Source organism: Megascapheus bottae, chromosome 15 (genome assembly GCF_031878675.1).
Source record: "Megascapheus bottae isolate mThoBot1 chromosome 15, mThoBot2.hap1, whole genome shotgun sequence".
NCBI classification, from domain to species: domain Eukaryota; kingdom Metazoa; phylum Chordata; class Mammalia; order Rodentia; family Geomyidae; genus Megascapheus; species Megascapheus bottae.
In genome coordinates, this window is record NC_143523.1 from 21,483,092 (window position 1) to 21,509,495 (window position 26,404).

The window sequence follows — 26,404 nt, forward strand, 5'->3', positions numbered from 1 at the left end:
TCATACAACAAACTGCAGAGTAACTTTGTCCAACTCTGTGCCAAAAACTGTAATACCTTAGCTAGTTAAGATGTAGTACTTGCCTGCAAGTCTGTGTGGGCCAGAGGCAAGTGAACAGAGGAAGCAGAGGGAACCAGGTGGCTTCAGTCCAGGACATCTAGTTTGTCTAAGGAGGAATGAGGAGTGACACGCCCTCAAACCCTTTTCCCTTTTATATAGTGGTCAGTGTTTTTTGCCCTTATGGCTGGGAGTGGGACGAGGTGAACACAAAAAGAAGAGGAAGATAACCTCTGGCGGTATTGCCTGCCGGTGTTGCCTCCTCTGACCTGTGGCTTCCTGGAGCTCCCCAAGCTTCTCCAGCCCAGGCTAAGGGATATGGAGGCCCAGTGGGGGGAGCATGCTGTGAGTGAGGGCAGTGGTAGGACATCTCTACCTGTTCCAGAAATCCTGGTCCTAGACACAGCTACAGGCTCAGACTGTTCCCACAGGTGCAAAGTTGTGGCTCAGGGTTTGCAGAAACCCAGTGAGGTGAGCGGCTGAGACTTAGACCAGTCCTTGTTTTCTCCAAGATATGCGCCTCCTCCCCCCACCCCCAGGTGACACAAGGCTCCAGCTCTTGTCTACTGTCAATAGTGGTTAGGGGAAAAAAGCGGGGAGGGGGGATTGGGAGGGGGAAAAGACCGATGGCTTGGATGGAAGTCCCTTGTCCGAGAAAAGCTACCGAGAGTAAATTTTCGCCCCTGCTGTCTGCAGAGATTTGGGTGGGCGCGGTGGCTGTGGACCTGCCAGGGACCTCTGGGCTCCTCGCTGTCGGGTGGCTCGTGGTTCCATTGAGGCTTCGGGCTAGTGAGGATGGGGCGCGCACAGGACGGCGTGGGGTTGATAGTGATAATGAGGTGAAGGGGAACCGGAGCCTCCTTGGAGATGGAATGGGGCTGGGTAGGCAGCAAAAGTTGGGGGTTCTCTGCGCACAGCCTCCTCCAGAACCGCGTTAGCGAGCAGGGCGAGCACACAGTAGGTGGCCCAGACACTAGCGGTGAAGTCGGGGCACAAACAGTCGCGTCCCTAGGCCGAGGGAAGAGCACCAGGCGGTCCCGCAAGCTCGGCCCACGGAGCACACTGCCTCAGGCGCCCTCATCCCCGCGGGTCCAGACCCCCAGAGGAGCGCGCGGGGGGGACAGACCCCGGGCTTGGGGGAGGCGCCAGACCCCTCCCCTCACCCAGACCCCCAATCCCAGACCCGCCGGCCGCCCCGCCCCGGGCCGCCCCGCCCCCGCCCCGGGCTGCGACCCGGCCCCAGCTCGCAGCCGGGGGCTGCGGGCTCCGCTCCCCCCCCCATCGCGCCCGGTGCGGCGTCCCCCGCCCCACCCCTCCCCCTCCCTCCCCACCTACCCACCCACCCCGCCGGCCCGTTACCCTCCCGCTCGCTCCCGCTCCTGAGCAGCCAGCGGCCACCGGCTCCGGCAGCGGCGCAGAGCGGAGCGGCGCGCGCGGCGAGCACGACATTCCACGGGACCCGCGGAGCCGCGTCGCGATCGCCGCTGGGCCCCGCACCCGGACCTCCCCAGGCCGCCGCCCCCCTTGGCTTGTCCACCCCCAGCCCCCAGCCCCCGCGGCCGCTCGCAGGACGGCGCGATCCCGCCCAGGCGCTCGGTGCCCCCGGGGCCGCACGCCATGGGCAGCCCTCGCTCCGCGCTGAGCTGCCTGTGAGTACCGCCGCCGCCGCCCCGCGCCCCCGCCGCCGCGCCCGCCGCGCCCGCCGCTCACCCGCCCGCTTTTGTCTCCCACAGGCTGTTGCACTTGCTGGTTCTCAGCCTCCAAGCCCAGGTAAGGGGCGCTGCACAGAGCCGGGGGGCCGGGCGGGCCAGGTCGGGTGAGGGCTGGAGGACCGGCTCTGCGCCCAGCGCAGCGGGGCTGCTAGGAACCTTATAGCCCCTGCCCCGAGCTGCCCGGAGCTGCCCCGGGGAGGGAGCGAAGGAACAGAGAGGCAGAGCCCTGCCCCGGGTCACACAGCCAGTGCGGGGCGCGATCAGAGCCCGAGGCTTTTGAGAGCGGCGCTGGCGAACTGGGGAGGGTGGACGGGAACGCTTGGAGCAGCCACACCTGGCCTCTGAGGAGGGGACAGCTGGAGCGGGGGGGGGGGGGGGCGTCTGTCATCAGGGCCAGTCTGGGCGACGGCAGCAAAGGACCCTTTCCGAGGCCCGGGGTGGGGGGCGGCGGCTTGTGGTCCAAGGATCGGGTGCCCGGGTCCCCGGTGTCCTCAGCGTCTGTTAGAAATGTCACGGGTGGGGTCCAGCTGCCCCCTACTTAAAAGCACCCTGCTCCTCTAGGAAGGCCCGGGCGGGGGGCCTGCGCTGGGCAGGGAGCCCGCTTCCCTGCTCCGAGCTGGCCGGGAGCCCCAGGGTGTTTCCCAACAGGTGGGTCCAGATTCTCCCCCGTCGGGGCTCGTGCGTCCGGGGCTGGGTCTGCGGGACTCCCTCGGGCGGAGGCGGGGGCGGGGGCCGGGGCTGGCGGGGTGGGAGGGTTCCCCCTCAGTCCCGGCTGACTGCCTGACGCAGCGGGAGGGGGAGACGGGGCGGTGGGGCCACTCGGGCCCCTGGGCGGAGTAGCGTTATAATGGCGTGCTGTGTATTTTTCAATTTCCTAAAGGTAACTGTTCAGTCCTCACCTAATTTTACACAGCATGTGAGGGAGCAGAGCCTGGTGACGGATCAGCTAAGCCGCCGCCTCATCCGGACCTACCAGCTCTACAGCCGCACCAGCGGGAAGCACGTGCAGGTCCTGGCCAACAAGCGCATCAACGCCATGGCAGAGGACGGGGACCCCTTCGGTAAGGCGCGCTGCCCGGGCAGCCTCCCTAGCCGCACTGGCCAGAGGCCTACCTGCTTCCCAGCCCTGATGGGAAGGCGTTCAGAAGGCCGAGAGCCTCGCTGGAGGAGACCGGGGGAAGGGCCCCAGGTGCTCCCTTTCGCCGCCCAGCAGATGAAGGCATCCAGGAGTCTCCACCTCCCCCGTAATACACCTTTACCCAGCTGCAGGTGGAGGCAGAGGGTTCCCGGGAGCCCCCCCACCCCCACCCCCGTCTAAGGGAAGCTCTTGAAAGAGGATACAGTGGCCAGGGTCCACAAAAGGTGAGTGGGAAAGAGAAAGGAGAGAAATGTTCTCCCCCAGACCTCTCTTGGCAAGGGAGATACTGCGAGCCTTTATGTGCTTTGATCGAGGGTTCGGTTGCACACGGGGCTAGGCCTGGAAAGGATCTCTCCCTTGCTCCACTTGCCCACACCCCAGGCCGGCTGCTCCCGGCGTCCCGTGGGGTGGAGAGTACTGGGACCCGACCTGGGGACCGATTGATTTCTAAAACATTCAATATTCCTGCCTTGAAACGGGGCCAATTTCCAGAATTGTGGATGTACCAAGAGAAAAGCAAGCCCTCTGGGCGGCTGGTGGTGTTTTAGAGAGCGATTATTGTGAGTTTAAAAACCTTTAAATAATGACCAAGTTAAACAAGCATGAAAGGAGAGAGGAAGACTCTATTAAAATGCAATAAAAAGGTGAGGCATTTTGAGAGCTAAGGAAAAAAATGAAGAATGATATAAAACAGCAAAAAGAACCAGCCTCCCCTCCTTTTTTTTTTTTTTCAGATGTGGAGGTTGAAAGGAGTTGCAAGTCTGTAAATGTTAAAAAAAAAAAAAAAAGAGGTTCAAGATTGTTCTCTATGAATCTCTGGAGAGACCCCCGCGTCTGGCAGAGCGATTAAAACTCTTCTTACTTTCACCTTTTTTAACATTTCCTGAATACTTTCTCCTCTTCTCCAGCCAGTTTGGGGGATCGAGTATGTCTCGCTGCATTTTTTCTGCATGGACGTAGCCGACTTCCTTCAAAGCTGGAGGAGGAGACATAATTTTCCTGGGATAAATCTGTCACTGGGGTGGAAGAATAGGTTTGAAAACGTTAAGCTTTCCAAAAGCCCAGTTAGGAAAGTCTCATTGCTGTCCCAGCTCCAGGGCTCCCCTGCTCCATCTGCGAAGGGAAAGGGGACTGGGGGTTCTGTGGGTGGGGGTGGGGACAGTCTGCCTGGTGGCCGAGCTCCCCTGCTGGGCTGGCAGAGCTGGCCTATGGGCCCTTTGTCCCTCCAAATTGGCTGCTTGCTGCCCTTCTCTGCTGCAAGGAGAGGGAACGAAAGTCTGGCTCCTCCAAGGTTTACTCTACTGGAGCAAATGGCCCAGAATCCTAGGATTTTGAGGAGGGAAAGAGAGGTCAAGCCAGTGGCGGGGGGAGTTGTCTTCAGACATCAGAGAAGGTCTGATGCCCACTTCTCTCTTTAAACCCAGGAAGCTCCCTACACCCTTCCTGAAGGGCAAAAGTAGGAGCCAAATCCCCTAAGAACAGAGGTGTAAGATGGCATCCAGGACAGAAAGTCTGGAGAAGATAAAGGAAATGTCCTGAGTGCTTTGATAGAGTCCAGGAAGAGACAGGGCACCCACTCTGTCCTTACCTGCCCTCTTATACTGACTCCAACGAGGGTCCTTCCAGAGCCTGCAAAGGAGCCCTTCCTTGCTCTGGAAGGCCATGGAGGCAAACCCAGAAGGGATGAGTGGACTTATTGGGTTCAAGAGGAGGTGGTGGGCTGGGAAGGACTTGAAAGTTGCATTTCTCAAGTTAACTTGGCACCAGACTGGGGTTTGGCGGCTAGATCCTGTCTCTGGGCCTGTTTGAAGAGGGAGCTAGTCACAGGCTGGGTTGATATTGGATTTAGAGACAGAATTTATGTGACAAAGTAGGAGGAAGCCCCAAACTGCTTTCTCAAGGGAGAAAGTTTTCTCAGTTCCTAGTGTCTAGGATTCTCTCCCTCTTTCTCTGGAAGTGATCTCTAAGAGAGCAGTTGCATAAGAGTGGTAGCAGGGACCTACTTCTGGGGCAACTTGCTGTCTAAGAAAGGGGGATGAGGAAAGAAGGCAAGAAATTGTCTTCTGGCTCCAGGACCTCAGGATGAGGCGAGCCAGCCTCGAGATTGGCTGGGTTAAAGTTGTTGGTGTCTAGACTTTGAGGCCCAAGGCCTGGTCACCGGGAAGCCAAGAGAAAGAAGCAGGAGCCTCTCAGCTGGTCTAAGTTTCTAGAAAGCAAACTGCTTTGGGCTGGGGCTGTGGGTGCAGGGGGAGCTGTTCTCATCTGGAAGAGCAGGGCTGCCAGGAAGGTGAGGTTTGGGGTAGACTGGTAAAGGCTGTGAGTTCAAGCTTAAATGGCAGGGACAGGAGAGAATGCTTCTCCTTATTAGCTTCGAGAAGAAGCAAGCACTGTACTTTGATGTCCATCTGCTCGGCATGCACCCAGACAGTCAGGGTTTGAAGGATCCTCAGAGGTCTTTTGATTGGCCATGGAAATTTTACTTTGAAACTTGACCTAAAAGTTCTTACCATCTAAGCCCAGAGATAGGACTTGAGGGCCAGAAAAGTGACTTGGCCTTTCTCAGGACTGCCCAGTGCATCAATAGCTGAGCTAGGGTCCATGGTTTGAGTTCCTGGCCCTTGGAACCATTGCCCTTGGGATGTGACAAGTCCTTGGGCCAGCAGGGATGAGACTGTGGATCCTGAGTGGCTAGGGAACTTCCATTGACTGACCATCCTGTATCTTCTCTGACAGCAAAGCTCATCGTGGAGACTGATACCTTTGGGAGCCGAGTTCGAGTTCGGGGAGCTGAGACAGGGCTCTACATCTGCATGAACAAGAAGGGGAAGCTGATTGCCAAGGTGAGCCCTCCACCCCAAGGGGCCTGCAGTGCCTGAGCTTCTCCAGAGCACGCCTGTGCTCTGATCTCAATAGGGTGGACAGAGAGCGACATGGCTCCCTCTGGATCACCTAGTGCTGGGTGTGAGTAAGGGAGAAGAAAACTGCTGGAGAGACAAAAAGCTATCAAGACAGGAGAAGGAAGGAAGGCTAGAAAAGGGGTTGGGGGTGGTGGTGGTAAATTCCATATATCTTTTTAACAAATCGCCAAATTGCTTTGCTATTATGTCCAATTACATGCTACGAGCATTTGGAATGTTCCGTAAGCCGCAGGCCCAGCCCCTCTGCAGAGCTCTGAAATGGACCCATTAGTCACGGCTCCTCTCCAGCCTGGAGCTCCCCTCTTCCAGGGCTTGGGGGCTCAGACTCTCTGTCCCAGGACTCCCCTCCCCCATAGGGTGGCTGCCCTGGGGCCTCCAGAGCCGGGAGTCCTGAGTGTGTGTGTGTGGGGAGGCAGGTGGGGAAGCCCGGCCAGGCTCGTGGGCAGGAGGCCAGAGCAGGGCCGGGCTCCCTGCTTCTCTGCCTCGTGCCCGGCCCCTGTGAAGACAGCCATGTGTCATTGCTGCCCAGGGAGGACAGGAAGTTGCCGGGTGGGCTGCGAGTTGTAAGGGATTAGAGAGCGGGGTGCCCAGGCAGGGGTATGTGGCCAGGCTTCTGCCCCCCTCACCATCTGCTGAAGCGCCCACCTGCTGTCCAGGGGCCGCCGGCCCTCTGCCTCCTGCATGGGTGGGGGGCTCTGTAACGCCGCAGCTGGCCCCTCTACCTGCAGAGCAATGGCAAAGGCAAGGATTGCGTGTTCACGGAGATCGTGCTGGAGAACAACTACACGGCGCTGCAGAATGCCAAGTACGAGGGCTGGTACATGGCCTTCACCCGCAAGGGCCGGCCCCGCAAGGGCTCCAAGACGCGCCAGCACCAGCGCGAGGTCCACTTCATGAAGCGGCTACCGCGGGGCCACCACACCACCGAGCAGAGCCTGCGCTTCGAGTTCCTCAACTACCCGCCCTTCACGCGCAGCCTGCGGGGCAGCCAGAGGACTTGGGCCCCGGAGCCCCGATAGGCCAGCCGGGCTCCTCCCCACCGCCCCCTGCAGCCCGACCTACTCCTGGAGAGCGGAACTCCGGAGAAAACTCCAGCCAGAGGAGGCTTGTGCTGAGAGGGCCGGGGGAGGAGCTGGGGAGCTGTGGTTCTAGTTGTTGATATTGTTTGCTGTTGGGATTTTTTTTTTTAACCAAAGAGAGGCTCTATTTTTGTATTCCATTGGCTGTGGTGTCTTGTCTTCTTAGCTCCCAGGAAAGGCCGTCACTGGCCTACACTGGGCTCCCCTCTGGCGGCTCCCTGGGGTGGAGGGCTCTCTGATCTGACAGAGGTACTCCGGGGACCCCAACACCAGCTGGGCAACCCCGCAACTCTTGCACCCCAGGTAGAGGTAGGGGCACCCCCATAGGGATGGGGTGCAGTGAGGGCAGTTGGGTACTAGGTTATTAAATGACTGAAATATTTAACTTGCATATTAGAAACATGAGTTGGAATTAGCTTAATGGGAGAGTGCTTGCCTAGCATACATGAAGCCCTGGGTTCAATTTCTCTGGATCATATAAACAGAAAAGGCCAGAAGAGATGCTGTGGCCCAAGTAGTAGAGCCCTGAGCACACTGAGGCTCGGGGACAGAGTCCAGGCCCTGAGTTCAAGCCCTAGGACATGAAAAGAAAAAAAGGAAAAAGAAACATGAGTTGAAGAGGGGGTCTTCCCGGGGGCCAGTCTCTGCTCTCTGCTCTTCCCATCAATTGGCTTTTTCACCTCCCTCCAGCTCTGCCTGTCAGCTGTCCCCATATCACCGTCTGTGGAGGGATTTCTTTGTAGGGAACAGAGCAGGGAAAGGGGTCAGAAGAGACTGTAAGCTGGTCCTGGAGCTCTCAGGGACATCACTTAGTAGGAGTCACTGCTAACATGTCCCAGGCTATCTCTGCCAGAAGGGTAATCAGGCTCAGGCCTGGGCTATGATCCATGGAAAGGCAACGCTTTAAGGGAGTGCCTGTTGTGGTGTGCCCAGTCTATGAGGGACTCAGGTGAGGAAATTCCTGAACTAGTTCTTTCTGAGAACCAGGCTCCAAAAAATGAAAACAGCAGCTGCCAGAGTCCAAGGTAAGGAAGGGTGTATTGAAGAAAGAGACTGTCAGGCTGGTACTGCTACTGCACTGTGGAACAAGTGTTAACCTTGGGATGTCTGGGCTGACATAGTGAGCAGAAAGTACGAGGCTTAGGAACAGCGCAAGAACCCAGGCACAGTTATCCAGGATGAGATCAGCTCAGACATGTCGAAGGCCTCAAGGAAGAAAGAAGGTCTGGGCATAGATAAAATGGGAAAGGAGGCTCATGGGTCAAGAGCAGAAGCCAAGCTGGTCATGTCCCAAGAGACAGGCAACAAGGCAAAGTCAAAAGGAGAAGTCTGGCTGAGCATTGGTGGCTGACACCTTTAATCCTACTTACTTAGGAGAATGAGATCTGAGATCTGTGGTTCAAAGCCAGCCTGGATGGGAAAGTCTGTGAGACCCTTATCTCCAATTAAGCAGCATAAAAGCAGGAATGGAGTACGGCTCAAGTGGTAGAGTGCTAGCCTTGAGGACAAAAGCTGAGGGACAACACCGAAGCTATGAGTAAAAACCCCAGGACCAGCACACACAGACTTTACACAAAGCCTTGCCGAAAGGACAACTGTGTGGAAGATTAGGCTGTGCCTTGGTGGCAGGGAAGGACTGGCCGTAGTGGGTGGGGGCTCATGGCATGTTTGCATAAGGATCAGCAAGATACCTATCACTATACCAAGGGAGAGACCAGGTTAAAAAGCAGGTCTTCTGAGCCCAGAGCTGGCCTAGTTTATACCACAATTGAGATCATTCAAACTGGCCACTTCCTCTGCTGTTGAGGGTCCCTATGGCTACTTCAAGCTACAGGCCTGATTCATCTAAAAACTTCTTCCCTGTAAGCTGAGGTTCTTTGGCAACTCACTTGCCATTTATAGGAGCAGCCAAAGGTTTCCTGACCACTGGGCCTCCCAGACCTGTAGCCCAAGTCCCAGGTTCAGTTTATGTGGATTGAAATTCCAGGACTCAGTGGAAAGCCTGAAAGGCTAGGGAACCCAGGGGTTCTGTCTGCCTCTTTCCTGTGGCCTGCAGGAGGGGGTGAGAAACTCTGGACAGAGTGGGGTTGTCCTGATGTAGGGACACTGAGGATGGGAGAAGGGGCTCTAGACATCCCTGCCCCAGCTCCCCTAGCTCTCGGTGCCTCCTCCTCTGCTGCTCCCCTCCCCCTTTAATTAATTCTGGGTGAGCAGCCTGGCTTTATTGTGCAAGGAGCTGGGGTCTCACTGTGGGAAAAGTCACACCTTCTGAGCAGCTTCTGATGCCATGCAAATGAAGAGACCGTCCAGGAAACGCTTTCATCTGCTCGGTCGCCTGTCCAGCCCCTAGCCCAGTAATTACCCACATTTCATTTGTTTGAGAGCAATTCCTGGGGGAAGCCACAGGGTGGGAGGGAGTCTGGGGGGAGTGGTGGAATGTCATGCTCTCCGCCTGTGATCCTGGCCACAAAGTGGGGCTGGCCTGGGCCAAGGGTGGTGGTCACTGGCTAGGCCAAAGTGAAACCTCAAGCTCCAGGCTAGGAGGCCTAAGTCCTTGGGGATGCTGGAGCGAAGGAGAGTTGGGCTACACTGTGGCTAGGGAAAACACATAAGCTGCCCAGAGTTGAAGCTGCCTTCGGGAGAGGAGTGGGTTGGCTAGGAGGGGAGTGTGAGCAGAGGTGGACCAGAGGGAGAGAAGCTGCTCCTCAAGACTACCCGAGGCTGACTCTTCCAGGTCCTGAGGCCTGCTAGGAGGAGGAGGCTGGGCTGGAGCACCCACCAATTTGTTTATCTTTGAGTTGCTGCCTGCACAGAGCCCTCACTAATGGGGTTTTACAGCCCACTCAAGCTGCAACTGACCAAGAATCAATCATTACCGGCACTTAGTGGTTTGATAGTTAACAGCCTGAACTGAAGCCAAACTGGTTGTTAACTGTGATAACAACTGATTTCAAGGGGTTATTGCCGGCCCCAATATGCTCAGCCCATTTATTTTGGGGAAAACAAGCAGGGTTCTGTGGCAAGGCCTTGAAAAAGGAGGAGAATTAGGCGACCCTCAGCCAAAAGGCTGGCTGCTCTGTCTCTAAGTTGGTGCCGGCTGAGAGCATTGAGGCTTACGCTGAAGCCTGCGGACCACCCAGCCCTCACTGAAGGCTGTGTGAGGCCATGAGCCACGCTGATCAGCCTCTCCTGTGCTTCCTGCGTCATTCCTGCCTCAACTTTCCTCCAGACCTGGCCTCTGACAGACAACATGCTCCCCATGATGCCATCACAAGGGCACCCCCAGGGGGAAGAGTACAGCCTGGTGTCCAGGACTCTGCTTGTCCACACCAAGCAGGTAGGCCTTGGCTCTTCACCTCTCTCTCAGGGTTCCCCGAGCCTTGCCAAGCCCAAACCAGAAACTTGCCTGTCATTTCAAATCAGCAAAGATCCAACCTTAGTCTCAGAAGGAAAGACAGTTCTCTCTCCCCACACAGCACCAGGCTCTGTCTATTCCTTTAACTTCAGGCCAGACGGAAGCAGGGGAGGTTATTTTGCTCAAGCATCATTCTAGAATGCCAATGACAATCTAAGGCCCAGATTGTCATTTGACACAACTAAAGACAGATCTAATCCTAAAAGTCAGGTCTCCATTCTTTACCACTTGTATTTTCATTCCTTCAGTCCTTCATTCATTCAATAAATGTTTATTGAGTGCTCATCTGAGCCAGGCTGTATTCTGGGCAGAGCCAATAAAACAGAGAATAGGGGACCCCAAAAAGTCACTGTCATTCTGAGCTAGTTTTCCAGTGGGAGTGGGAGGGTGCAGTTATCAGGCACAAAGAGTTACTAGAAACAAATTCAGAAGCTAAATGCCAGTAGCTCATAGCTGCCATGGTTGTACTCTTGACTATTCAGGAGGCCGAGATCTAAGAATCAAGGTTTGAAGCCAACCTACACAGAAAAGTCCTTGAGGCTCTTATTTCCAATTAACCACTCCTCAAAAAAAAAAAAAAAAAAGCTGGAAGCAGAGCTGTTGCTCAAGTAGTAGAGTCTCAACCTTGAGCAAAAAAACTAAGGGAGAGCAGTACCCAAGGCCCTGAGTTCAATCCCCATTACCAACACACACACACACACACACACATACGAGTGCACAATCAAGAATAAATTTGAAGGGCTGGAACCAATCTAAATAAGGTGATCAAAGAAGGCTTCACTTTGGGCCAGGAGTTTGGCCTAGTGGTAGAGTGCTTGCCTAGCATACACAAAGGCCAGGTTCAATTCCTCGATGCCTCATACATAGAAAAAGCTGGAAGTGATGCTGTGGCTCAAGTGGTAGAGCACTAGCCTTGCAAAAGCCCAAGGACAGTGCTCAGGCCCTGAGTTCAGTCCCCAGGACTGAGAGAGAGAGAGAGAGAGAGAGAGAGAGAGAGAGAGAGAGAGAGAGAGAGAGAGAGAGAGAGAGAAAGAGAGAAAGGGGGGGAAGGGGTGAGGCAATCAGGTGGGGAACTGAGGTAGAAGGATAAGTGAGAGTCTTATTGCGTGGAAGAATAGGAAAGATGCCACAGTGGCTAGATCAAAGTGAAGGAAGAATTAGGCAGCTGTACTTGGGCCTGGGATGGGGAGGAGAGAAGCCAAAGGGACACCACGGAGATGGCAGAGGTGGTGGCAAGGAGCCGTTCATGTGGGGCCATTGAGAAGTGTCAGCTATATTTCAGTGAAGCTTCAGCAGAATAACACGGAGAGAAAACTTTAAAAGATCTCCTTGGCTGCTGTGTTGAGAACAGACAGCAGCAGGGTAGGATGTTAAGGGGGGCAGACTATGCAATTACTTGAATAACTTTGGGGAGAGATACTAGCAGATTAGAATGGAGGTGAGCAGAGGTTGGTGTTTTGAGAAATATTTTTCAAGTAGAAATGACAAGATTTGCTGATGGGTTTGTGGCCAGTGTGGGGAGGAAAGGAGTCCAGGGGTTGCCAAAGAGTCTGGCTTGAGCAACTGAAAGGATGGACGTGCCATTTGCTGAGGTGGATGAGATTCCAGGCAAGGCAGGTTGAGAGGGGAGGAGTGGGAGTTTTGGACACATGGATTTGAACTGATTCAATATTTCAAAAGTGGTGAGGGGGCAGTTTTGTGGGTCTGGAATTCAGGGGTAAAGTCTCATGAGAAGCTAGAGACTAGGGAGTGTTAAGCTCACAGGTGATTTTCAAAGCTAGGAAATGGAATGGATTTCCACAGAAATGGGTAGAAGGGGAAGAGAGGAAAGATCTCTGCTTGATGGTGTGCTCTAACTACTTAGAGTCAACATGAAGAGGGATTACAGATGGTGGAAGAAAAACCCGCCTGTACCATGAATTGATGAAGCAAAAGACAGAACAGTTTCTGAATTAGGGAGACATTGTCTTTGTCTCTCCCACTCTCTCTCTACCTTCACTAACCCCAGTTGTTGTGGAAGGGGAAGAAACAGTTGTTTCAACCTCAGAACCTTCTGGATTCTCTCTGCTTCTCATTCACAGGACCTACTAGCTTCAGAACATGGGCTGGAGGCATGGCTCTAGGAGCAGACCATCTCCCCAGCAAAAACAAGCCCTTTCTCCCCCTATTTTCGCTCGGGCTTGACCTCAGGGTCTTTTTTATACCCGGCTGGTGGCTGCCACTTGAATCATGCTTCCATTTTCAGCTTTTTGCCAGATAATTAGAGAGATAAGACTCATGAATCAATTGGAGATAAAATTCTTTTGGATTTGTCTGCCCAGGCTGGCTCCAAACCTTGATTCTCAGATGTCAGCTTATGTACTTAAGATTACAGGTGTGAGCCACCAGTACCTGTCAAGTTCAAATCCCATTACTGAAAAAACAAAACCAAAAACCAACTTCCAGAGCCTGTCTCCAGTCCAAGCCAATCCATCCAGAAGTTCTGCTCTTCCCCTCCAGATCCAAGCCATCAGCAGTTCTTGTCTGGTCAATCATGACTCCTGGTTTCTTTCCTGCTCCTGCTATCAAGTGTGCACTCAAACCACAGATCTGGTGGTGTTACTCACACCAGAACTAGACTGAATTCAAACTCCCTTCCATAATCAGCATGGTCTCACATGGTCTATGCTCTGGCCCCAGTCTGCCTGCCTAACCTCACTGCTCATCCACCCTCCAGCTCACCCACTGCACTGTGGCCACACCCCCTCCCAGCTTCTCAAGCAAGCCAAGCTTGCTAATGCCCATCTGCACCTCAGAGCCTTTGCACTTGCCATCCTCCCTGTTTGGAATGCTTTTCCTTGGATCACTGGATGGCCCAGAGATCTTTTAGCTGTCACTCTGCTTGACTGTCTATATCACACTCTTACTGACTGTTTTCTTGACTTTTATTTGTTGCCTTTATTTTCTTACTTTTGATGGGGATAGCCAATGTTTAAAAAAAGACAACCGGGGCTAGGAGTTTGGCCTAGTGGTAGAGTGCTTGCCTAGCATGCACTAGAGGACCTGGGTTTGATTTCTTGGTACCACATACATAGAAAAAGCCGTAAGTGACACTGTGGCTCAAGTGGTAGAATGCTAGCCTTGAGAAAACCCAAGGACAGTGCTCAGGCCCTGAGTTCAAGCCCAAGGACTGGCAAAAAAAAATAACAACAAAAAAGACAATAAGTAGCTGGTCGCGGTGGCTCACACCTGTAATTGTAGCTACTCAGGAGACTGAGATCTGAGGATCAAGGTTCAAAGCCAGCCCCCGGAACAAAAGGATCTGAGACTCTTATCTCCAATTAACCTCTAGAAAATGGGAAGTGGGGCTTGGCTCAAGGAGAGGGTGGTAGCTTTGAGTTGAAGAGCTCAGGGACAGCTCCCAGGCCTAGTTCAAGCCCCATGACCCACAAAACAAAACAACAGCAACAAAAAAACAACTACTGCATGGGCGTTTGGTGAATGTTTGCTGGCCAGCTAGGATAGAGTTAGTGCCAGGCTGTTGTGGAAGGCGCAGGCTGGGAGCCTTCCCCCAGACCTCCCCAAGGACTAAAGAAGGTCCTGGTCTACTTTCACAAGCTGCAGCAAGTGTCTATCAAATCTGGACAAATGGATATCTAAGTAGGGCCTGCTGAACTGGACATCTCGGAACCTCCCCAAATTCTGCTTCTTTTGCCACTCCTGAGTTTCCATAGCAACCAGGAAACTTCAAAGCCGAGAGTGAAAAGGAATAAAGAGCCAGAGGGAGCAGAGGAGAGAGGAGGAGGAGTGGTAGCAAGACAGATGGAGAACTGGCAGGAACTCCGGGGGGAATCCCTAAGTCTCCTCGTTACTCTGGAAGGTTGTGCCAGGAAGGTCTCTTTGGTTGTCCCCCTTCCCCATCTGCATCTCTTGTTGACCCCCAAGAAGTAACTGTCCATCTGGGCAGGCCCCAGAGATGACCCTCGTGCAGACCCCCTCCCACTGACGGACAGATGCTGAGCAAAACCCAGGTCTGACTTGCAGCCTGGCTCTTACTCTCACTTGAGCGAAACCTAGTGGGAGCCCCAGGGTTGGCTTGAGAAGCACTTCTTTTCCATTCCTCTCTCATCTGTGTCTGAATGGGAGGAATGAACACTGGGCAGAGGTAAGGAGGAAGGAATCCAAGGGAGGGGTAGGAAGAGGCAGATCACACCACTGTGCAAGCAAAGGCCTCCCATTGCAGGATCATATGAGCCAAGCTCTGGGCCTAGTTGAAGGTGCTAGAACGGAGGACTGGGCCTACCCAGTGCTTTGAAGGAGCAAGGAGAAGGAGACCTGCACTCTGTTCTTACTGGCTTGCAGCTTCCCTGTCACTTGAACTCCCAGGGTGGAGCTGGGAGTGGTAGGAGAGCCAGCGAGCAAGGAATCTACAGGGAGATGCTGTGCCTTCCAAAAGCTGTGGCATCTTAGTCCCAAGACCCAGAGCCATTGCCTAAGGAGCCTGTCAGTGACGTTCAAAAGTAGGGTGGCCAGACAATCCCCCAGATCCTGTGTCTGCTCCTAAAAATCTCTACCCTGTTTCCTATCCCCAAATCTCCCCCCCCCCCCCCGCCATCTCTCTCTCATCATGGTAGGGAAGGAGCCATAGTCCGTTGCAAGCTAGGGCTCTACCATTCAACATTCAATCATAACCCCATGATTTCAATTTGATGAACATGGCCCATTCTTGTAAAAGCCTTCTTCCCATGGAAACATTGCATCCCACCATAAACATTTGGGCCATATAGCATTTTTCCACCATGTCCAGCCCAGCCTCTCCCTGCCTTTCCTCTGAACCCTCTCTTTCCTCCTGTCTGCACTGGCCTTTAGTCATGAAGAGCAAACACATGAAACATTCATGATGAATAATCTACCGTGTTGGTTCTGACTGATCCTGATCTTGATAGAAGAGGCTGGTCAGCAGCGGGCGGGGACGTGGGCTTCTCTGGGTTTGGGCTGACTGCTCAGTCTTGGGCTCAGGTTCCAGCCTGATTCTCCCTGGAGGTTTGGGAATGGAAGGTCTGAGTAAAGTCGTAGAGGAGAGGCCTGGGCTGAGATGAAGGCCATCCAGGAAGGGATAGTGGTTCCTAAGGATTCTCTTAAGTCAGTGATTGGTAGCTGGGACTCTGAATAAAAGATGGAAGACAAGATGAGCCAAGTGGCCAAAAGGCTAGAGGGCCTGAGGTTTGTGCTGAGTGGAGAGAAAGCCAAGTTGAGGTAGGCTGTGTCTGAAGTTAGTTTTGACTGAGGAGTTTGGTGAGATGAGAGTGGGGTGGCGGGGGGGGGGGGGGACTGTGGGTGGCATGTTCTGTTTGAGGGCCTTGTCTAGTGAGGCAGGCCCCATCTGGGGTACTTTCATCAAACCATTGGGTGGTTAGAGAGGGAAGGGAAAAGAAAGGGGAGGATCTTTCGTGTTCTCAGTGTCTGCCATACTCTTGGACTGTGGCCTGGAACTGAAGTAAAACCCCAGGTCCTAAAATGTCAGAAAAGCAATTCAGAGGAAGCAGGAGCATCCCCAAGTCAGAGGTGGCCCAACTTTATGAGGACAAGGACTTGGGCCTTAGACTGTCATTTTTTTAAGTACACAACCTGGGCCTTAGACCGTCACTTTCTACCGTGCAACCTGGCAAGTTGTGTTACATTTCCAAGCCTTACCTGCCAACTAGGCACCACGCTCCCCCTGGCAGAATGGTCTAAATTAGACTTTGCAGGAGTGGATAAAGTATCCAGCAAGTACCTCACAATGGCCTCTGACAACAGGAACTACTGTAGATTCTGGACAAGAACTGGGCCATCTAAGTTAAAACCCTGGGAGCTCTCTCTGTGAAGCCCTTGATGGAGAGCTATAAAGCAGGTAGTCTTGGGGAGGCTTCTTTCCTGGGAAAGAACACTGGCAGCTCCAGGGCCTGAGGTGACCAGAAAACTGGAAGAGGTCAAGGGCAAGCAAGGCCCTGTATGCACAGGAGGCCTGGCCTCACCAACTGTCCACACATTCGAGCACCTGTAGCTACCAAGGGTCTAGGCCTTGAACACCTAGGGGAACGGAGAGGCAGGTGAGGTGGAAGCTCTCCATGCTTGCTCTTGGGGACTATCGTACCAGTTCTTATACCCTGCCTCTTAGAACTGGCCTTCTATCCCTTCCCTCTAGTCTTCAAAGATACCCAAGCAAGCAAGTTGGAGGAAAGATGAAGTCTGAGTTGCCTGGAGTTAGAAATAACAGGGCAGAGAGACAAAACACTAAGGACTGAGAATCAACATCCTGGGTTTCTCATCTTCCTGCTAACTTTGTCCTTTCCCTTTTGCATTGATTTATGGCACAATTATGAGCATTGGCGGGCGTGGTGGCTCACGCCTGTAATCCTAGCTACTCAGGAGGCTGAGATCTTAGGATCAAGGCTCAAAGCCAGCCAGCACAAAAGAACCTGAAACTCTTATCTTCAATTAACTTCTAGACAATGGGAAGTGGGCCTTGGCTTAAGGGTAGGGTGGTAGCCTTGAGCTGAAGAGCTCAAGGATAGTGCCCAGGTGAGTTCAAGCCCCATGACCCCCCCCCCCCCCAAAAAAAAGAATGTGAGACTTTTTTTTTTTTTGCCAGTCCTAGGCTTGAGCTCAGGGCCTGAGCACTGTCCTTGGACTTTCTCAAGGCTAGAGCTCTACTACTTGAGCCTCAGCACCACTTCTGGCTTTTTTCTATGTACGTGGTACCAAGGAATCGAACCCGGGTTTTCGTGCATTCTAGGCAAGCACTCTACCACTAGGCCAAACTCCCGCCCCGAATGTGAGACTCTTATCTCTAATTAATCACTAGAAAGTGGAAAATGGGGCTGTGGCTTAGGGGTAGGGTGGTAGCCTTGAGCTGAAGAGCTTAGGGATGACACCCCGGCCCAGAGTTCAAGCCCCATGACCCCCAAAAAAAGAAAAAAAAAAAAAGAAAACTTCTGGTATGCCCAGCGCTGAAGTGACTCTATCTTGCCAGGCAGTGGTGGCTTATGGCTGTAATCCTAGCTACTTAGGAGACTGAGATTTGAGGATCTTGGTTCAAAGTGGAGCTATTGTTCAAAGTGGTGCTTAGCCTTGAGCAGAAGACCTCAGGGACAGTGCCTAGGCCTTGAGTTCAAGCCCCACAATTGACAAAGTAAAAATGAAAAAAAAAAAAGGCTTCCCATCTAGCAGATGGCAACAGCTAGACAAGGCAATGCCATGCCAATGCCAACAAAGCTGGTAGAAGCTGTGTGAGGGAGGAGGTCTCATGATGATGTTCTGACAGGCCTGGGTCTGAGACATGGAAGTTGGTTAAAGAAAGGATTCTGGCTGGTCCTGATGTATGTGAGCTCAGCTCAGCTCCACTCCAACTCCATTCAACACCCTCCAAGCACTGAATTGCTAGAGAGAAAGGAGGTAGAAAAGGCAGAGTCTCTGCTTTTAGGTTACCCTATCAATTGGCTCTTAGAGTGGTAAACCTGTAGTTGCCACACAATGTGGTGCAGGTGGACCATCATCAGGCTTGTCTGGATCACCAAAAGAGTCCCAGAGAATCAGCAGAACGAGGACATGAAGCTCTCATGTCCTCAAGGATGGCTATAATTCAGAACCCTAGAACCTTCTGAACCTTCTCATCTAGAACCTTCTGAACCTTCTCATCTAGAAGGGTGAAAAGTTTGATAAGATTATTTACTTAGAAGGTTTTTCCGGACAAAACCTTTTCTCCTGAAGCCAACATAGAAGGAAATGTATTTTATAAAGCAGACATAATGTTTGCCTTGATGAGCTCAGGAATTGGGGCATCCCTATTCTTCTATCATGCCTGAGGCCCCAGCTAGGGCAGGTAGCCAAGGAGATGGCCAGTCTGAGCCCTTCAGGGTTCTCCTGAGCTTCCAGAAGATGATGATGAGGGGAAGGGGAGGGTGGGCTCTGGGCCTGATGTGCCCGATGAGGGTAAGGAGCCAAATTGCCCCCTTTGTCAAGGCAGCCAGACTAGTGGGGAATTGTTCCCCTTAGCCTCCCAGAGAGGGAGCCTCTTTCTGCTCTGACCACTCACACCCAAAGATTATTCCCACCCAAAACTTCCATTTAGAACAAAGCTTCCTGGAATGAAATCTGAGCTGCCACGAAGAGGCTTCTAGGCTAACTGGAAAATGGCTGGAAAGGGAGAAAGCAAACTTGCAAAGCACTGGGAGCCTCAGGGAGGCTATGAAATCTGAAGACAAACGACCAGTCAGAGGACTGGTGCTCCAGAGCTGCCCCTGTCTCCTGCACCGCCAAGGTCAGGGCCGAGCAGAGTGGGGAGCTGGGAAGTGAGGCTTTCTTCAAGGAGAAAGTAATTGGTGCACCTGTGGCTATGGTCAATCTCCCCCAGGAGGTTTTCAAGGCTGGCCTGCAGTCACTCAAGCTGTCCCCTCCCTTCCCCTCCTCCCCAGCCTTCCTCCCAGCTGCTTCTACTTAGACCAATGGCCTGTTGAAGTTGACAAAGGCAGGGCCTGCCAACAGCATGGGGATCCGAACAGCCCCTCTCAGGGAGAGGAGAGAAGACCCAGTGACTGTCCAGCATCCAGTAGGTGTCCAGCAAGCTGCATATGTTATTTCTGATCCTCACAAAGGCCCTACAAGGTCAGTACTACCAGCCCCATTTTACTCAAAATGGGACTCAAAAGGGCTGAACAAGTTGTCCAAAGTGGTAGCTCTGGGTAGCAGTTGACCTGAAATCGGAATCTAAGACTGGCAAGGACTAACACATCTGTAGCCAGGTTCCAATCCTGCACTAGGACTCAACAGTCCTGGTTGATTTCAGAAGTCTTTCTTTTCCTTCTTGCCACTGTGGGAGAGAGAGGAACCATTTCCAGTGCTTCAGCTGAGATCCTATGGGCTTGAAAAACTTATTTTACCCCTCTGGGTCTCCTGGTGTGTGAAAGTGCTAACAGACAGATAATAGACCATGCGGATGCCTATCAACAGATGGAGGGCCAAAAAGAGAGCGTATCAATCCAAAGTACTCAGACTAGTGCTGGACACCAAGTCAGCTCTCACTAAGTGCTGCTGTTATTTGAAGACTTTCTCTTCCAGCCGGGCACCGGTGGCTTGTATCTGTAATCCTAGCTTTTCAGGAGGCTGAGATCTGAGGATCGCAGTTTGAAGCCCATCCTGGCAGGAGAGTCTGTGAGACTCCTTTCCAATTAATCAGCAAAAAGCTAAAAGTGGAGTGATGACTCAAGTGGTACAGTGCCAACTTCAAGTAAAAAAAATGCTAAAGGAGAGTGCTTAGGCTCTGAGTTATACCGCAGTGCACCTTCCCCTCTAACATACAAGAAAACCAAAGAGAAATGCAGGATCGACACTGATACCGAATCCAAACTATATTAATATTTTGTGCTCAATGCTTAGGCACCACAGTACCAGTGTGTATGTGGTGAGTTCACATTAATATTCTTTAACAAGTACCTTAGGTTCCAGACACAGTGTTTACATATTTTATTTCAATGATTCCATTTACCAACCTAATGACCCAGTGTATGAGGTATCAATATTCCAGACTTCCACAACAAGGAAATTAGGGTTCAGCAGGGTCAATTAATTTCTCTAAGCCATACAGCTGGGAAGTGCCCAAGCCAAATCCATTGACTTCCATCTCTTCCCACTCTGCAAAGAGGCATGGAGGGAGAAGTGACCTGTGGCAAGCACTACCACTGTACAGAGGAATTTGGAGGGGTGTTTATTTCGGCTGGTTGAAGGGAAAGAGGACTGAGGAGCGAGGCTCACCTGCCCAAGGTCAGCAGTGGGTTGTGGGTTAATCAGGAATGAGATTAAATTTGTGTTTCTTGGCTCCAGGATCAACAGCAGGTTATAGTGGAATAGGCAGGAAGATGAACCACTTCACCTCAGTCTTGTTTGGTTAAAGCAGAGACTCCAAAGTGTTAATCTCTCAGATTCTTTGCATAATGTGGATGAACAAAAAGCATGTGCAAAAGGAGAGGAAACAACTTTTCTCTGGGGCCAGGATTTTTCTTCTCTAAGCAGAGTCAAGAGAGTCATGCTTTCTCACCTCTTGGTGAGCCAGCACCCCTTTCTCTACACCAAGGGTTTTTTTTTTCTTTTTTTTTTATTGTAATTAGTAAAAGGTTTACATGATATTTGCCAGGTAGAAGGTGCATTAATTTACATACATTGATACCCTTTCACATGTCTTGGTATCCATTACCCTCCCCCCCCACACCCCTCACCTGTCTTGGTTTTCCCCCCTTCCCTATCAAATTTCAAATAACCAAATACAAATAAATTCAATATATCAGATAACAAAGTGAGATACTATACCAATATGAGATAACCAAGGGACAGCAAAGGAGATGAGAGACAACATAGTACATTAAGGACAACAAACATTTGTTATATGGCTTTTGTTTCAATATCCTGGAGGTCCTTTCAATTAGCTTCATACTATATGGCCTTATGTATCAAGATTTTGCTCTATTGCAGATCTCTGCTAGTAGAGCCCAAGGTCTCTACTGATTATGACAAATGAGGGAAACCATTGAGCCTAAGTTCCTTTGAGTCTGGCTTACTTCACTTAATATGACTTTTTCTAAGTCTTTCCATTTCCTAACAAATGGGGCGATGTCATTCTTTCTGACAGCAGCATAGAATTCCATTGTGTACAAATACCACAACTTGTTGATCCACTCATCAACTGAGGGACATCTAGGTTGGTTCCATATCTTTGCTATGGTAAATAGTGCTGCAATGAACATTGTTGTGCTAGTGGATTTAGTATGCCCTTGTTTCTGGATGGTTGGGTAAATGCCAAGTAGTGGAATTGCTGGGTCATAGGGGAGCTCTATGTTTAGCCTTTTGAGGCACTGCCACACTGCTTTCCATAGTGGTTGAACGAGTTTGCACTCCCACCAACAGTGTAGTAGTGATCCCTCCTGGCCACATCCCCTCCAACATCTGTTGTTATTAGTTTTCCTGATCCTGGCCATTCTAACTGGAGTGAGGTGGAATCTTAGAGTTGTTTTGATTTGCATTTCTTTTATGACCAGAGATGTTGAGCATTTCTTCATGTGTCTATAGGCCATTTTTGTTTCTTCTTCAGAGAAGACTCTCTTTAAGTCTTTGGCCCATTTTTTAATGGGATGGTTGTTACTTTGGAGATTAGTTTTGGATTGATTCAATTTTTTGAGTTGTTGATATATTTTAGATAAGAGGCCTTTGTCCGTTGTTTGGTTGGTGAAGATCTTCTCCCACTCTGCAGGCTTTCTAATTAATTTACTAGCTATGTGCTTTGCCATATAAAAGCTCCGCAGTTTAATGCAGTCCCACTTATCCAGCCTTTCTCTGATTTGTTGTGATTCTTGGTCCTTATTAAGAAAGTTTCGACCTGTGCCAAGGAGGCCTAGTGTATCTCCTATTCCTTCCTGTAGAGTTTTCAGTGTGTCAGCTTTTACCTCCAGGTATTTTTACCTCCAGGTATTTACCTCCAGGTATTTTTTTAGTGGGATCATGGGGCTTGAACTCAGCCTGGGCACTGTCTCTGAGCTCTTCACACCCTTGAGCCAAGCCCCAATTCCCATTTTCTAGAGGTTAATTGGAGATAAGAGGCTCAGGTCCTTTTGTGCTTGGGCTGGCTTTGAACCTTGATCTTCAGATCTCAGCCTCCTGAGTGCCTAGGATTACAGGCATGAGCCACTACAATGCCTGGCTTACACCAGGAGTTTGAACTCATGCTGTAGTCATTTTACTCTAAAGCAACCAGAAACTAAAGTTCCACATAAAACCAAAGGGCGACATTGAGGCGCTGGTGACTCATTCCTACAATCCTAAGCTACTCAGGAGGCTGAGATCTGAAGATTGAGGTTCAAAGCTTGTGTAGGAGAGTCTGTGACACTCTTATCTTCAATTCACCACCAGAAAACTGGAAGTGGCACTGTGGCTCAAAGTGCCAGTACTGAGCAAAAGAGCTCAGAGACAGTACCCAGGCCCTATGTTCAATCTCCATGACCACTCCCCCAGCCCCCCTCAAAAAAAGCCAAAGGGCTATCAAGTCACCTGTAGGCTACAAAAATCTCTGTTCTCTTTAATGGCAGAAGGAAATTCAGATTTCTCAACTGGCATAGAGTACCACAGTCTGATCACAGCTTTCAAGACATAGCTTCTTTACTTTTGTAGAACATTTTAATAATGCAGGTCTTATTTATTTATTTATTTGTTGGTCCTGGGACTTGAACTCAGGATCCAGGCACTGTCCTTAGACACCTTTTGCTCAAGGCTAGTGCTCTGCCACTTGAGCCACAGCACCACTTCCAGCTTTTCTGTGTATGTGGTATGGAGGAATCAAACCCGGGGCTTCGTGCATGCCCTCTACCACTAGGCCATGCTCCCAGCCTGTGATGCAGATCTTTTGCATGTATATGTGTACATATGCCGGTACTGGGGCTTGAACTCAGGGCTTGGGCAATTTCCCTTAGCTTTTTTTCAAGGCTGGTGATCTACTACTTGAGCCACAGGTCTACTTTTGTCCTTTCATCGATTAACTGGAGATAAGAGTCTCTTAGATTTGTCTGCACTGTTGGCTTTGAACCTCAATCTTCAAATCTCAGCCTCTGACTAGCTAGAATTAAAGGCGTGAGCTACTAAAACCTGCTTGTGATACAGATTTTTTAACTACCACCCGAAGATGCCATGAAGTTCCTGGCATTTGTCTTTGCACATGTTATTCTCTCTGCTTAAGTGAAGTAGTCTTCTCTCCATTCTGTCTCCCAGGAAGTCCTCTGTGGACTTTTACATTATTGTTTTTATAACATCCAGCTGTAACTCCTCATCTATAATTTTAATTCTTCAAGTAATTTTGGAATTTAGTAGGTGCTTCATAGGCTTTGATGAATGAATGAGTGAATGAAACCCAATCTGGGTTGCTTAGTGCTTGGCTTTGCCATTGTGGGACAATATGGTCTGGAGAGACTTAGCCAGCAATCCTCAGAGTTTAAAACCCTTCAAAAATTAGAGGTAGAGCCAGCTGGTGGCTCATGACACATGAGACTTTTTTTTTTTTGGCAGATCATAGGATTTGGACTCTGGGTCTGGGTGCTGTCTCTGAGCTTTTTAGTCCAAGCCTGTCCTGGGCCACAGCCTCACTTCCCATTTTCTAGTGGCTAATTGGAGATAAGAATCTCACAGACTTTAGTGCCAGGGCTGGCTTTGAACCTTGATCCTCAGATTTCAGCCTCTTAAGTAGCTAGGATTACAGGCGTGAGCCACCACACTGACTCCCACTCCCTGACTCCCTGACTCCCACTCCCGAGACTCTTATCTCCAGGTAATCACTAGAAAACAACTAGAAAACTGGTAAGTGGGGCTGTTGTTCAAGGGGTAGGGTGGTAGCCTTGAACTGAAGAGCTCAGGGACAGCACCCAGACCCAGAATTCAAGCCCCATGACCAACAACAACAACAAAAAATTAGAGGTAGAATGTGTGGGAAGGTAGCCCAATGGAACAGTGTTTGCCTGAAATATGCAAGAGCACACACACAGACACATGGACACAGACACACAGACACACACACACAGACACACACACACACATACACACACACCAGGCCAGAAGTAATTTTAGCAATTTTACCATTGTGTGTGTGTGTGTGTGTGTGTGTGCATGTGCCAGTCCTGGGGCTTGAACTCAGGGCCTGGGCACTGTCCTTGAGTTTCTTTTGCTCAACGTTGGCACTCTACCACTAGAGCCATAGTACCACTTCCAGCTTTTTCTGTTTATATGGTATTGAGGAATTGAACACAGGACTTCATGCATGCTAGGCAAACATTCGACCACTAAGCCACATTCCCAGCAGAGAGAAAGCTACCATTTATTAAGGCCTTCTATCTGCCAGGGATTATGCTAAGATTAATTTCATTCATTCTCACAAAGCACTATGAAACTGGTCCCATCTTCCTGAGGATTTTATCCCAGAAATAAGTAAATTGTTGTTACCCAGTTTATACCTGGGGAAACTGGCATTCAGAAAAGTGAAGGAAGGGATTTCTTTCTTCCAAAGCTATACCTCCAGGATTTAAATTCAGCTCTGTTGGTCTGTCAAACCTAAGCTCTTATTCTCTAAGCTTTTATGCCTTTGATTCATTGAAGTTCAGCTTTTTCTTCTATGAAAGAACTAAGCTTTGTTGCCAAGTCATAGAAACACTATAGGCATGTGGGTTTGGCCTAGGGTCTGGGGTTATACAGTCTAGGGTTGGGTAGGCTGGGAGAGATCAGAAGTTCCAATCTGATATCTGTGCCTAGACTTTATCATGCATCACTGTGGGAATGGTCATGGCTGAGAACTAAAGCACAAATAAATAAGAAAACAAGACTCACCTGGGGTTGGCTGAGCTTTCCAATTAGAGTTCAGGAACTTTGTTGAGAAAATGAAAAACCTGTCATTAGACTCTCAGGTCATCACTTTGAAGGCTGAGCCTGGGTAGGCCCCATGGCAGTCCCTCTAGAATATGGAGCTGTGGGCTTCTGGAAACTCACATTTTCAAGAATATTTAGCATCCCCCACTCCCTGCACCTTTTTTGAGAGTCCTGAGGCTTGAACTCAGGGTCCAGGAGTAAGCTTCTTTTGCTCTAAGTTAACGCTCTACCACTTGAGCCACTTGAGCTCCACTTCTAACTTCTTTAGTGGTTAATTGGAGATGAGAGTCGCTCAGACTTTCTTGCCTGGGCTGGCCTTGAATTGATTGTGATCCTCAGATCTCAGCCTCCTGAGTAGCTAGGGTTACAGGTGTGAACCACCAGTGCTTGGCTTAGTCTCATCCTCCTTTTGGTGTCCTTTGTCCAATGCCTTCTCCTATTTAAGAAATGGTTTCCCTGCCTTGTACTTATAGGCTAGCCTTTTTAGCAGAAAGTACATTTCTCAGAAAAGGGAACTTGATCCCTTCCTTTGCATTCTCAGCTGCTATACTGTCTTCCTGGCACCAGTAGGGACATCAGTGTCTCATCTATGAATGAATGGATGAATGAATAAAATGCAGGTGGTTAGACAGAGGTCCAGTGTCAGTCTCCAGTAAATCTTTGCCGCTCATTGCAGGAGACGCCTCAAAGGTCTTTACAAAAGGACAGGCACATACAAGCAGAACCCCAGAATGGCTTGGGAAATTTAGGAGCAGAAGAGCCAATGGCGATAAAATCTGTGACTGGGTAGTCTCTATCCTATTCTTGGGTTCTTTGGAGATGTCAAGGCAGATGACACACAGAACTCTGCCTCAGTGTCTCTACCAAGAGACAATGCCAAGTGCTGGGTTCATGGCCAAATCATCCACATGAATTATCAATACCTTAGAACTCAGGGACAGTATGTAGGTTCTGAGTTCAAGCCCCATGACTGACAAAAAAAAGTGAAGTCCTGGGGCTGGGAGTTTGGTAAAAATGCTAGCTTAGCATGCACGAAGACCCAGGTTCAATTCCTTGTACCATATAAAGAAAAAAGGTGCTGTGGCTCAAGTGGTAGGGTTCAGGCCTTGAGAAAGTCCCAGGACAGTGCTCAGGCCCAGAGTTTAAGGCCTAGGACTGGCAAAAAAAAAAGTGAAGCCCTGGTTTGGGTTGATACTCCTCCTACCCAAAGTTTCTGTTTTTGTTGATACAGAATTCACATACTGCAAAATTTACCTTTTCAAATGTATAATGTACTGAATAGTGAGATGACAGAGTTGCATTATTTAATGCCAGAACTTTTCTAACACCCCAAAAAGAAACCTGTGTCCATCAGTCCTCACTCCCCACTCTCTCCCTTTCCCTAGATCCTGGCAACTACAAAATGACTGTCTGTGTAGACTTTACCTATTCTAGATATAGAAATGTTATAGCAGGAATCAGGTTCTCTCTCTCTCTCTCTCTCTCTCTCTCTCTCTCTCTCTCTCTCTCTCTCTCTCTCTCTCTCTCTCCCTCTTTCTTTTTCTGGTCCTGGGTCTTGAACTCAGGACCTAGGCTCTGTCCCTGAGCCTCGTTTGCTAGCGCTTTACCAGCTGAGTCATCTCTCCACTTCCAGCTTTTTCTGTGATTAATTGGAGATGAGAGTCTCATACACTATA

General features: G+C 50.7%; 1 protein-coding gene and 2 long non-coding RNA genes across 7 annotated transcripts in view; 2 read left to right on the top strand and 1 right to left on the bottom strand.

Moving 5' to 3' along the window:
* The first annotated feature begins 1,674 nt into the window (after positions 1–1,674).
* On the top strand, positions 1,675–6,892 carry Fgf8 (fibroblast growth factor 8). Of its 3 annotated transcripts, none has more exons than XM_090346903.1 (6): positions 1,675–1,706; positions 1,791–1,827; positions 2,331–2,417; positions 2,650–2,830; positions 5,641–5,747; positions 6,554–6,892. In XM_090346903.1, exons 1-6 carry the CDS (start codon positions 1,675–1,677, stop codon positions 6,842–6,844), a joined length of 735 nt encoding a protein of 244 aa, XP_090203029.1. In that variant the 3' UTR covers positions 6,845–6,892. The 3 variants fall into 3 exon arrangements, with proteins under 3 accessions (XP_090203029.1, XP_090203030.1, XP_090203031.1); XM_090346904.1 differs by having other exon boundaries at positions 2,683–2,830; XM_090346905.1 differs by lacking the exon at positions 2,331–2,417.
* On the bottom strand, positions 3,528–17,920 carry LOC150053919 (uncharacterized). Of its 3 annotated transcripts, none has more exons than XR_016537905.1 (4): positions 17,769–17,920; positions 15,212–15,463; positions 6,471–6,547; positions 3,528–3,883 (listed from the first exon to the last, which is right to left on the bottom strand). It is a non-coding gene; the product is annotated as an uncharacterized LOC150053919 (long non-coding RNA). The 3 variants fall into 3 exon arrangements; XR_016537906.1 differs by lacking the exon at positions 3,528–3,883 and adding an exon at positions 5,428–5,713; XR_016537904.1 differs by lacking the exon at positions 6,471–6,547 and having other exon boundaries at positions 3,529–3,883.
* A 342-nt stretch (positions 17,921–18,262) lies between these two features.
* The window catches only part of LOC150053920 (uncharacterized), a 28,535-nt gene continuing 20,393 nt past the window's right edge, over positions 18,263–26,404 (top strand). The window contains exons 1-2 of the long non-coding RNA XR_016537907.1: positions 18,263–18,600; positions 18,755–18,944. This is a non-coding gene — a long non-coding RNA (uncharacterized LOC150053920). The remainder of the gene's footprint in view (positions 18,601–18,754; positions 18,945–26,404) is intronic.

Bases quoted from the DNA above. Each gene is read 5' to 3' on its own strand.
- Fgf8 (XM_090346903.1), top strand. From the start codon at position 1,675: ATGGGCAGCCCTCGCTCCGCGCTGAGCTGCCT. The intron at 1,707-1,790 runs GTGAGTACCGCC...TGTCTCCCACAG, and splicing joins CGCTCCGCGCTGAGCTGCCT to GCTGTTGCACTTGCTGGTTC. The intron at 2,418-2,649 runs GTGGGTCCAGAT...AATTTCCTAAAG, and splicing joins CCCAGGGTGTTTCCCAACAG to GTAACTGTTCAGTCCTCACC.